The following is a 13,273-nucleotide window of genomic DNA, read 5'->3' as shown; positions in this document are numbered from 1 at the left end:
TTAAATCATCTTTCTCATCACACTTGCTTAATATCACACACATTTCTGTCTGTTTTACCTCCTAATCTTGCTGAGTGTGAGCCGTATGTGGGGGAACTTCTCCTTGAAGGTTTCGTTCATGTCCTTCTTGAGGTCAGAGGGTTTGACATATTCAATGACCGTAGTCTGAAAAGGAAAACCAGAGGTGGTGTTAGGATGACCACACTACTTTCAGCACTGGGCAGGATCACTGGATCCTCACACACTAGTGTTGGATTCCACAATCTCACAATGAGGCTTCACTGAGAGCTGGTGTTAGTCATGTTACTTAAAGGATAAATCTGGTGATATTCTATTTCTATCTTATTGTCAACAAATCCTATGACAGTACCCAAAACAACAATGAACTGATCCTGCTATCACACACATCCTACTGTGTATCCAAAGCCTGACACACCTTATTTTCCTGTGCCACAGAGCTCCATTGTTGTCCCAAAAATATTAAAAACACCAGTGTTCCTTCAGCACTGTGAACCTGGGCACTTATTTTGAGTCAATACATCATCTTGCTGCTGTAAATACTCACTAGCATACCAAATGTGTATTAATCCTCCAATGAAAACAGTCCCCATCAAATTCATTTCAGTCAGGAACACTTTGATTTACAGTGTTATATTTGGTAGTATGGCTCTGTTCTGGGGCCTCTCTGCCTTTCCTAGGGCCTACAAAGAAAGCCTCTTCCACTTGAAAAAAGCATAAGGCAGAGAGAGCACACCCGTCTGCCCTTCCACGTGCATACGTGAAAAGCATATGGCAGAGAGAGAGCAAACCTCCCTGCCCTTCTGCGTGCCTACATGGAAAGCCTAAGGTGGAGAGATCACACCTGTCTGCCCTCCCACATGCAAATTAGGAGAGCCTGAGACAGAGAGATCAAACCTTCCTGCCCTTCCATGCTCCTACATGGAAAGCCTAAGGTGGAGAGATCATACCTGTCTGCCCTTCCACGTGCCAATTAGGAAAGCCTGAGGCAGAGAGATCAAACCTCCCTGCCCTTCCATGCGCCTACATGGAAAGCCTAAGGTGGAGAGAGCACACCTGTCTGCCCTTCCACGTGCATACGTGAAAAGCATATGGCAGAGAGAGAGAGCAAACCTCCCTGCCCTTCTGCGTGCCTACATGGAAAGCCTAAGGTGGAGAGATCACACCTGTCTGCCCTCCCACATGCAAATTAGGAGAGCCTGAGACAGAGAGATCAAACCTCCCTGCCCTTCCATGCTCCTACATGGAAAGCCTAAGGTGGAGAGATCATACCTGTCTGCCCTTCCACGTGCCAATTAGGAAAGCCTGAGGCAGAGAGATCAAACCTCCCTGCCCTTCCATGCGCCTACATGGAAAGCCTAAGGTGGAGAGAGCACACCTGTCTGCCCTTCCACATGCATACGTGAAAAGCATATGGCAGAGAGAGAGCAAACCTCCCTGCCCTTCTGCATGCCTACATGGAAAGCCTAAGGTGGAGAGATCACACCTGTCTGCCCTCCCACATGCAAATTAGGAGAGCCTGAAACAGAGAGATCAAACCTCCCTGCCCTTCCATGCTCCTACATGGAAAGCCTAAGGTGGAGAGATCATACCTGTCTGCCCTTCCACGTGCCAATTAGGAAAGCCTGAGGCAGACATCAAACCTCCCTGCCCTTCCATGTGCCTACATGGAAAGCCTAAGGTGGAGAGAGCACACCTGTCTGCCCTTCCACGTGCAAATTAGGAAAGTCTGAGACAGAGAGATCAAACCTCCCTGCCCTTCCATGCACCTACATGGAAAGCCTAAGGCAGGGAGAGCAGCAGCAAAGACCCACCGGTAACAGAACAGAGCAGCATCAGTGACAAACAGAAATGACATTAATAAGTCAGACACAACATGAAAAGGAGGAGCTGGGGTGGAGGCAGGTTGCAGAGCAGCTTGTAGAGGAAGCAGCAACAGTAGGCAGGCCAGAGCAGTTTAAATAGGGCGTCCTGAATGAGATTCACCAATTGGTGGCATAGAAAGGAATCATGTGATCTATCAGCTGACTCTCTTACATCAATCAGCTGCTCCATCAGTTGACTGGGCTGTTTGAGATCAGCTGATGTAGCTGGGATGTGAGCTGAGCTTGACATCGTGTCCTGCCTGAACTAACACTATGCTCAATTATTTACTCCACCTTGAGACTTGCTAAAAACTACAACTCCCAGCTGTTTCTAAAAAAAATACTGAGCCTTTTGGGCCTGAATGAAACAGACAGAGGGGTAGGGATGTTAAAAACACTGAGGGATAGTTTTGATCTATCTTGCATTAGGATTTGTTGAGGATAAGTAAAAGATGAGTACTTTCAGCCTTTTCTTTTACAAATCTACAGACACAAAACATACTTGTTTGCTGACTGAGCTTCCCATGCCTCCATCAGGCTTCTATTAAACAGCGCTTTGTGCTTGTTATAACATGCTTTGAGTACCAGGTGGGTGAGTCACATTAAGACAGAGCCGCAGCAATGAGTGGCTGCGAGTTTGGGTTTAGTTAAGACCCCTGAAGAACAAAGTGCATTTCTAGAACTTTGCTGAATCCACAACTTATATTTAAGATGTTCAAGAGGCAAAAGGAATCTTTGCTGCTAGATCTACCAGATTATTCTGATTTATCACAACCAGCATTCACCAGTATAATTCCTGAGAACTGAACATGGAAGCTGTTCTAAAAAAATAAGTCAGACAGACAGAGCAAGAAATACAGTATTACTGTTACAGTAAAAAATAATTAAAGTAATTACCCAACATGTCCTTTGTCAACACCCATTAACATTTCCAGACCAACCTCTTGGTTTAACTTTGACCAAACTGCTTGCTGTAGCTGTGCACGCAGGATTATTACCAACACTTTGGCTGCACTCACTTTCAGTTTGACCTCCAACACTTCAGCCAGATTATCTTAACCACTTTATTTGGCCTGCTGGTTTCATTTATTCACCCTCACACACACAAACACACACACACACACACACACACACACACACACACACACACACACACTGGCATATATTGCTCCAGATGGCTGTTCCATCAGTGTGTGGCACCTTGTATGATAGCCTCGGCCACCAGTGTGTGAATGGGTGAAAAGGGGGGCTCGTAAGACAAGAAAAGTGCTATACAAGAGCAGCCCATTTACAAAACGATTAATCGAGAGAATAGTCTGCATTAATTGACAGTTAAATAAACTGTTAGTTGGTCCTCCTCTATGGGGAATAGTCTTTTTCAAGCTGATAGAAATGATGCCATGTGTACGAAAACACCACCAAAGTTGTGAGACACTACGCAGCGAGGCTAAACATACAAGAATGACTCTTTATATGCATGTATGGTACTGCAGAAATTGCATGGAGCGTGAGGAATGATATCCACCCTGAACATCACACAGCTGATCATGAACTGTGACGGAGAACAAATGCTTATCGATGGCCACAGCCCCGAGAATGAACAGGAAGAACAGCACTAACGCTACGTGACGGAAACACTCTGTGACCATGTCTCACACTAACTTATGTCACCACCTAAAAGTATTTCATTATTCCATGTTTGTTCTGTGAGGGTCATATTACACAAATCAACAAGAAGCCACTAAACATTAACCAAACATAAACATAACCATGTTTAAAATGACTTAAGTGATGTTTTTGTTGCTTCATATTCATGGTTCCTCAGTCGCCCACAGAGAATAAAAACTATTATTATCCCCAGCTTGAAAGTTCAGTTAGAGAGTCGTGTCTACTACGCAGGCTGTGTCCGACCTGTGAAATGATGAGAATTTACTGGTGCCATTCCTGTAGTAAACACAATGGCTATTGTTGTGAGACGCTGGCTTTTGTAATTGGAGAAAGAGAAGTAAAAAAAACAAAACTCATAGCCTGGCCTTGACTTAACATTTCAACTATGTCAGTCCTTGTTGTGTATTCTGCCAGTCTCTGTAACAAAAACAGAGCCCAGGAAAGAATGAGGTGGGAGTCTAGTCTGTTTTTTTCCTTCTCCCCAACCACAATAAAACATCCGTTCTTTTCCGGATAAGTACGAGAGTGATAAGTGCTGAGATTCAAACACTACACCGACTGTTGCTGTGGTGAAGTGGCTGTTTTTTTAATGGCTACTGCCCACTATACTGAGATAAAGTGTATTCATTCAGGTCCCAGAAAGAGGGAGAGAGAGCCTGCGCCAGTGACCTTGCTGATTAAAACAGTCTGAAACATCCTCCTGGCTCCTTTTCAAAAAACAGCTGATAAAAGTCCAAAAGAAAACTGTCGAGGCAGACAAATCTTTCCAGTGTGTTATTGTTCTTGGTTGTGGTGGGAAAACTGAGCACAAAAGGTCCATACTGACAAAAATAACCATTGAAAACAAAAAAAAGCATTAACGCTGAGATATCGCAGGACATTTCAACAAACCACGTCAGAACAGATGTGGGTCTGTTTCAGAGAATTATGCCGACAACCTTTCCAGTCTGCTCTCAAGAGGACTTGCTGTTGTTAATGTTGCTGCTGCTGGTGTTAGACGCAGCTAGAGCTCTTTCTCACCATGTAGGAGGGGAAGATGAGGACTCTCTTGTGTTTTCCACAAGGCCACTGCGGGTCATCCAGCAGATTGGGGTCATACTCCCGAAAATCCCCCAAATCATTCCCTGCCATGAGCACAAAAACAACAGAGGTTGAGCCAGAAGTTAACATTTGCACTACACAGTATTTCCAATAAAAAATATACTGGATAATAAGATAAAAAAAACAACTGAAGGTGATGAACACACAACATTTATAATGAATAAGTTAAACTGTTGTTGGCATTTGACTAACCTGTGTCTAAGCTGCTCTGGTTGCTGTTGGCTCGGCCCAAACTGAGGCTTCTATGGCTGGCGTTACGAGACTGAGAGAAAGAGGAGGTGGAGTCGATGGTGTTTCTTCGACCACCCAGAACATTAGTGGGGTACAGGAACTGGGTGTAGGACACAGTCTGCAGACAGAGGCGTAGTTAGAATGTCTGCTACACCAAAGCCTAAAAGGTTTGCCATTTTAACACATTAAACAGAAATAATCTTAGAAATATCTTATTCACAGCAGCATTTTGAAAAGCAGAAGGTACTAATAACATTAAGGGTGGCCAGAGTCCCAGTATGTTATACCAGTAAGCCAGCATGCATAATAATAGGAGCCTGGAGCTGACTTTCCTGACAGGAATGCAGTTATTGGTAATGAGATTAATTAGACCTAGGGTTTCGTGCTATGACATGTCAAATGCTGCTGAGAAAAAAGCCTTTTGCATGCTTCAAACATGATGAAAATTGTGTTGATTTACACCACATATGAAACACATAGCACAGTGCAATGTTTAAGATATACAATTTAGTATTTAAAGGCAAATGCAAAGGTTGACAAACTAAGGGTTGCCAACTTCCTGGAACAGAAAAACAGAAATGGGGAAGGGGGGGCTATATGACTATGTATCTCCTGATGCATGTTTTTTTTGATGTCATAAATTCCTCTGTGACTAACGGAGAAAACCTGGTGTCAGATGGTGCAGTTGTCTTGTACACATCACACAATCGTTTTCCCAGAGAGCGGTGTAGGAATGAGTCTTGAAACCTCACAGTGAGTTAGCATCTTAGCACACCCACTTCCCTCGTCTTGAAGTTAATGGGTCTTTTGAATGGGGTTTTGGTTAGATGCCTGGAATAAGGTCTGTGGTTAAAACACAGTTTGTTCTACGACATAAAACACATCAGTGAATACCCCACGTGAAAATTTTGAAGCCTTTACGTGTCTTATAAAAGATGGTTGCTAACAAGTGGCTAAATGAGACTACTAAATAAGTGGTGGCGATGTTAAAGTCATGCTACTGCAGTGTAGTTTGTTTATAGCCTAACGTTAGCTTCTCACCATGGCAGTTACATTAACGCTTCAAAAATCCAAAAAGTAGCACTCATTGGCAGAGATTATCTTGCTGAACAAACCGTGTATGAATCATAAACCTCTGATTTGCCACAGAGTTTATTTTCGGCAAAAATTCAATGGAAAAAGCCCATTGGCCATTCCATGTCGGCCTTCAAAAAAACGTCATCCCTAGAGCACTTGATTCCCTCTGATATTTTGTAATCTCTTCTATGTTTTGCTGCTAGATTACCCAGGGTGTGTACAGATTTAACCAAGTTAAATTTAAGACTTTTGAAGACCTTTTTAACACCACCTCAAATGAAATTTAAGACCAAACCTGCAATAGAAATACAAATTATATCTATATATTTGTGTATGTGAGAGACACGTGTAAGTACTCTTTCCAAGTAAACACACTGACGTCAGTTCAAAATGAACAGTAAGGAAAAATGACAACAGTTGGCTGAGTTTAAGTTTAATGTGTTTACTGTAAAAAGAAAACACAATCTCATCACCGTCATAAATGCTACCCAATATTTATTATTATTGCTATCTTCGGCATTGGATCTTCGAGACTGGACAATGTGACCAAAAATATTCAAGACCCATCAAATCTGAATTTAAGACATATTAAGACTTTTTAAGGACCTGTAGACACCCTGTTCAAAAACTTCATCCTGGTCATTTCTGGCATTTTCCTTGCGTTAAATAAATTCCTCTTGTAGTAACTGAAGTGACATTTAGCGTATAAAGAATCTTTTTTTTTTTCATTAAGCAGCTGAAATGCAGGTAGCTCAGTGTAACTCTGCACACAGCACTTTTCTGCCAGCATCTCACCTTTCCATCGGCTCCTAACTCCACTCCCTCCAGCCCGATCACCATCTCCTTGGCACTGACGCCTCCTGATGGGTGCCGCTGACGCCCTCCTCCTTCCAGCTTTACATCCCTAATGAGCACAAGACGTTAAAGCCTTCACTGCACGTACAAACCTTCCTACAGCTTCTTTTAACGCCCACCCGTTCCCTTAACTTTTGTCGCTAAGGCCTAGTTCTTGCTCACCTCAATATCTCTACCTCACAGATAGGCCCCTGTATCGATCTGCGTTCATCAGCTGGCCTAGTTTCTGTAATTGCCTGTGTCTTTTGGGTGCGTCAGAAATAAAGAGCACCCTTGGGAGGAAGGATGGAGGGAGAGTACGGTTTCATTCTAGACTCAGCTGCTGCCTCACCAATGTCTGGAATGCCATACTTCTGTGGGAGATTTGCAGGAGGTCAAATGCTCTGCTGGAGAGTAAAGTGTGTCAGTGGAGCAAACAGAGAGCCCTCCACTGCACACATTTTGGATTGGCCAAATATTTCACTATTTAATGACTGCTGCTGCACAAAGGACTGGAGGGACTGCATGCTAAATTAAACTGTGTGCCTATTAAGAAATATTCAATTGGCATTTTATGTTTGAATATGACGATAAAACAACAATATTAACCATAGCAGCAAACTAAATAGCAAAATAGGGCTGGACAATACATCGGCATTATATCAATATCATGATTTTGAATATTGCAATATCGTAAGTGTTGTTTTTAGCCTAGTTTCAAAGTCTGCATTACAGAAAAACAGTGCTGCAGTGGTATACTGCGGTATGAAAACTGGGAGTTATCATTCTGCAAACATTTGCGTATCTATGATATAGATTTTTTTTTTAACCCAATTGAGAAACTAACCTTTATTTTATCTATTCTCAAAAGGAAGACTTTTTACACATACTTCCATTTAAACAAAATGGTTTCAAGTTTCAGTCGTAATCTGTTCAACCCCCAAAATCTTTTGTTTTCATTCCTTTTAGGGTCATTGTAGCATATTATTATTACTAATTCTTAATTATTATTATAACTGACGGGCTCTGGTACCTTTCTGCGTTGGCGGTACTGGCAAAATGACAGTCGGGGCAGCCCTGCATTTCTGCGACTGTCTGACACTGCGTGCACAAGTTAGATGTTATTTCCTACATATTGTGTGAGGACCTGGAAATGATATTTGCAAATTTTGTACAGCTTCCTGCGCCTGCTACGTGGCGTTACACATTACACAACACATGCTAAACATGAATTATAATGCTATATGTCAAGTGTGGACCAGAGTCCTACACTGGGTCGGGTACCTGCAAAAACAGCTGATTTGGGGGTGGTTTTTAAAAAAACATTTTTTCCCAGGTTCGAATCTGGGTGGAAAAAATAACATGCGGGTCGGATCACGGGTTTTAGATAAACACATCAGTCAGTAGTTCGGTAAACTACAGATAACTATCTTGGTCATTATTTACTCTCTGAGGATCGCCGCCGCTATTTCGCAACGGTCATTGGTTCAGCTGTAATTATTTAGGTATTTGAGAAATAAGTGGATAAAACGTACAACTATCACTTTATAATGTTTCTGAAGTGTTTCCCTGATGGATTACTTCTCTCCTCGATGGATTCTAAAAACACGTGACAGCTCGTAACTGCTGAACGTCGCTCTGGACAGAAATTAAGTCTATTATTACACATGTTAAGTTCCTTTACATAGATTAAAAGTTTAAAAGCATTAAACGTAACAAACGAGTGCTTTTACACTCGTATGGGAGAAGAACACAGAGGGTTGATGATGGAGCTGAAGTCAGGTTTTTATTGTGAGAGCTGCTTCATTCAGGTCGTTGTTTACTTACTGGCACCTTAACTGTGGCAATATGCTGTTCAATATTCAGCCAATATGACCCAAAATGATTACTTTAAATCCGGGTTACAGGTCGGGCTGCGGGTCGTGTTTCAACGGGTCGGACCGGGTTGCGTTACCAATTGGCCTGGGAACTGCCCATTAGTTCGACAGCCCACTGTTCCGACCATATTAAACTCATTGTTCCTAAGTCCGTTCCGAAATCATCATGATGCCCTGTGGTTAAGGTCTGGTTAGGTTTAGGCACAAAAAAACACTTGGTTAGGGTCAGGAAAAGATCATGGTGTGGGTTAAAATGAAAAAGAAAGTGACAAACACATAAGCCGTGAGCCTGCTCCGCCTCAAGCCGGTCGCGGCGCACCATACGCCCGCCGCGAGCCGTTCAGCACCACGGACAGTCGGACTAATGCGATGTCGAACCAATGGGCTGTCGAACCAATGACATGGACCCATTGGCCTGATGCGCGGGTTTGCGGTTCGGGTGCAGGTTTGTACATTGCCGGGTCGGGGCAGATCTTGAAAACTGGACCCGTGCAGGACTCTGCTTTGAGTGACAGGCTGTCTGCAATGCCTCGCTACAGTCAACCCTACAATAGCGTCGCTATATCGATACCAAGGTATTTGGTCAAACATATTGTGAAATCTGATTTTCTCCATATCCCCAGCCTTGTAGTCAAGTATATTCATTAAGGAATTTGTTACTGCTATGACCGAACATGTTGGGATTTAATTTCACTTAATGATTTTTTAGGTCACTGCCAGTAGAGACGAATGAGTGTGTGAACTGACAGGGCAGATTACATGCAGTCCACTTTATTCACACACTTTCCAGCAGTTTAAGATTTGTTTTTAAATGACTATTAGAAAATAGAAATACTCAAAACAAAAGTAGAGTTGGCATTCATATTTCCAAACTATAAGGTGAGAATTTTTTCATGGTAAAATGATTCCAAGACAGAAGACACAGACGGCCAATTATCCACCTGTGTTTGTGTGATAATAACTCCAGCCTTATTTTAGCTCAATATTTTCACTGTAGTGAAATTTCAGAAAGTCAGCAGGCAGCAGACATTAAATCGTAACAATGTCTTTTTTTCCTACACCTCCCTTATCGTCCCTCACACGGTCTTTCTGTCTGTTTAAAATGGTGCCCAGATAAATAGAAGAAGTGACTCGGTGGGCCCTCACATGACTCTCCCAGTGTTTTGATGACATTTGGGGCCAATCTGTTATAATGAAAACAGAGTTATTTGGCAAACAGGCACGTCAGGACACAATGTTGACAGATGCATCATAAACATGAAGATCCCCAGGCAGCAGACGTCTTACAGAACAGTGGAGATTAAATAAAAAGAGGGAAACATAAAAGAGATGGAAAGCTTTCTAGGGAGAGAGCTTTTCTAAGAAGCGATCCAGAAAATAAATTGTTGCGCTTCAGTCTGCCGAGAGTACCAAGAAATGAAAGGAAATTATGAGAGAAGCTGACATTGCTTAGTAACATGCATGGATAGGAATCATTGGCTTCAAACATCTGTATGTTAGTAGTGTTATAATGTATGCAGAGTGCTCATCATGCCCTACCAAATGTTGCTAAATCCAGCATCAAGCAAACAAACTATAAATATTAGCATGACTAAAAGAATCTTGACCCTTGCTGTCTGCTTTACTACCAAATACTTAACAGCTCACATAAACAGTTTAACATTGGCTTGACTGGCTTGTAATAATATTCCCCTGCAGTCTCACCCAAACTTCACCCATTACAATAAAGTTATGAGCAACATTAAGCTATACTTTATTAATCCCTGAGAGGAAATTTGTCCTCTGAATTGGACTCATCTAACTTCGACTACCCTTGAATGCCAGGAGCATTACCTCACATGCATGTATTTTAGGTCACAGAAACTCAAGTATATGAGGAAACCCATGCCGACACAGGAAGAACATGCAAAGTCCACGCAGAAAAGCCACAGTTGATTCTAGCCCAGAAGCATTGAGCTGTCACGAGACAGTCATGCCCCGCAAACAAATGTCCAATTAAGCAGCATGTTAGCCTGCATAGTTTAATATTTTCTTTCCCCAGAAGGAATAATTTGACATGATGTAAAAAAAAAAAAAAAAAAAAAGACTATTTGCTTTCCCGCCAACAGTTGGAGGAGATGATTAATACAACGCACGTCAGTATACTAAATTAGTTTAGCTTTAGCCTGGGTGCGAAATTAACTTTTCTGTCCACTCGCCCACATGGCCCAAAATTCTAATTTACCATCCACACAACAGAGGGCCATTGCTTTTTTTGTGGTGAGTGAAGCAAATCTATCAGCCACTTGCATATTTTACCACCATTTAGTTAGTGGACGGTGCTAATTTTGTACCCTGGCTTTAGCTTAGCTTAGCATGAAGACTAAAATCTGGGAAAAAAACTGTCCTGGCTCTGTCCAAAATAAAAATCCACCTACCTGCACCTCTGAAACTCAGTAATTAGCATGTTTGATGTCTTTAAAACAAAGCCTAAAAACACTGAGCTGGTTTTACGGAGAGTTGTTCTGATACTGATACCAGTATCGGAAATACTCCCGAGTATTTGCAGGCCAATGCCCTGATTCCACCTATTAAATTTATTATAAACTTTTTTAGTATTTCACACCCATGTAAAAACAGCAGTTTTTCCAGAAATGAATCCTTCTTCACGGCTCTAAAACAGCAGCCTATACAGTAAGTTGTGCTGTGCAGCCACTGGCAACTACTTTTTTAGGGCGCCAAAGAAGAACTGCTTTCCGATACATCGTGAAACATTAGCCAATAGGAAAATGGCAGCAAATATTATCAAATACGATATTTTACACTGGAAAGTCCCACCAGTTTAGGGTTTAACCTGAGCCGTGCCATACGATGATAGCAATTATGGGAATCACGAGAGGATCCATGATACGATATTAATACTAATAATGTCACGATGCAATATTATTACGATTTTTTTTTTTCAACTGCAAATTAAGTTGGGAGCAGTCTATCCAAGATACAATCCCTCACATAAGCCCCTTTTACACTGCCAGATTTTCGGCGAATGTTGGGCCGTTTTGACGGCAAGCTGCGAGCATTTAGACACACAGAGCCAGATTGGCGAGTTGATCCGTGGTGCCCAATTTTCTGCCTCGTAGGGTAGACATATTGGCGGAACCCTTTTAGTTTAAACAGACCGAGATGGCCTTCCGCAGCGGGAGGGGCTGTTGATGACGCCGCACGTGCAAGCCACTGGCGGTGGATAAACAGGAAACAGCTGATAGCAGGAATTAGCGAGCAGCTAGTAGCAAGAGGGAAACACAAACCTGACAGACACTGTAAAGATGAGCAACTGGGGAGACAAGGAATTGCGCGCCCTCCTTGTCCTCGCAAACGAAGAGGCCATTAACTGTCAAATGATGGGAACGGTAAGGAATGGGCCGACTTATGAGAGAATCGCTGAAGGACTGACCAGCCGCGGCTTCCCTCCCACGTCACTGTTTACGTCACACGCTGAGCTACATGTTTTGTTACTTGCTCACGCCCCCCATTGCTCTGAAAACGGCGCATTCTGTATAAACAAAAGTAGGCAGGCGGCATTTTGCTGCCAATGCTGAAAAAAGACTGATTGGGCTTTCCTGCAAATTTGCACAATTCATGTTTAAAAAGGACCATTTTTTTTTTTTTTTTTTTTTTTTTTTTTACTTTGAGCTTTAGAGGTGCTAGTAGGCACATGGTCGGCTAGCTAGTTATGATAAGCTAATCATCTCCTGGCTGTAGTTTCATATTTGACAGACAAATTCAAGAGTTGTATCAATCTTTCATCTAACTCTTGGCAGGAAAGCAACTTTAAAGTCCAGTTCTTTAATCATTCACTGTTGTGGGGATGATGGTCCTCATGTTATGTCCTCATACGTTTTTGGGGCCCATACCAGACTGCTGTGCAAAATTTGGCCATTTTTGTTCATGGGGCTGTTGTTAAAGTAAGTATAGAGACAGAGAGACAGAATAAAGAAACTAAATTACATGCAATCAGCCATTTGGGCCCAGTCGTCTAATAAAATGTTGTTTTGCAGTTACAACAGTTGACTGAGCCTGCCAAAGTCTAACCATAAACTGTCAATTAGCAGCAATGAGCAGTCAGATGTGCATATTGGATAGCCCCGGGGGTTTATTAACCCTTGACCTTGCACTGATTGGCTGGCTTAGGAAATTCCACAAACGGATTGAGCCTTTTATGCTCTTCACTAAGCCCCGGTGTGCTGCTTTTCTTTCTGAGCATTGTATTCTCTAGTGTTTATCTGTCCCCTTTCTCTTTCACTTCCTCCAAAACACACCGTTTCATGTGACTGTGGGGCGTCAGAGCCAAGGCCATAACAGAGCTATCCCCATGTAAGTCAGGTGGGTTCCCATTACATGGAGCCTTGTGTTGCTTTGAAAGAGGAAACAAGCGTCGCCTACAGATAAGAGATGTTTTTTTGTGTGAGCACCAAGAAATGTGAACTCTAAACCGAGGCAAAGATTAAAAGATAAATGGATAATCATAAACTGTCATTACTGTGTGCAGGGCACGCAGCAGAAACTCCAGTCTGCCAGCATCTGATATAATCAAGCCAGTGGACAACACATAAAAGTAAGGCT

At 42.4% G+C, this 13,273-nt stretch overlaps 1 protein-coding gene across 2 annotated transcripts in view; it reads right to left on the bottom strand.

Annotated features, from left to right (window-relative positions):
* The window catches only part of cables1 (Cdk5 and Abl enzyme substrate 1), a 30,220-nt gene that overhangs the window by 4,041 nt on the left and 12,906 nt on the right, over positions 1-13,273 (bottom strand). For both annotated transcript variants that reach the window (XM_033650553.2, XM_033650554.2), the window contains 4 exons: positions 6,756-6,864; positions 4,845-5,001; positions 4,572-4,675; positions 59-165 (listed from right to left, as the gene is read on the bottom strand). In XM_033650553.2, coding sequence (XP_033506444.1) covers positions 59-165; positions 4,572-4,675; positions 4,845-5,001; positions 6,756-6,864 — 477 coding nt within the window. The remainder of the gene's footprint in view (positions 1-58; positions 166-4,571; positions 4,676-4,844; positions 5,002-6,755; positions 6,865-13,273) is intronic.

This window comes from Epinephelus lanceolatus, chromosome 12 (genome assembly GCF_041903045.1).
Source record: "Epinephelus lanceolatus isolate andai-2023 chromosome 12, ASM4190304v1, whole genome shotgun sequence".
In the NCBI taxonomy this organism is placed as follows: domain Eukaryota; kingdom Metazoa; phylum Chordata; class Actinopteri; order Perciformes; family Serranidae; genus Epinephelus; species Epinephelus lanceolatus.
Note: the sequence above shows the minus strand (reverse complement) of the source record. Positions and strands in the feature narration are given on the sequence as shown.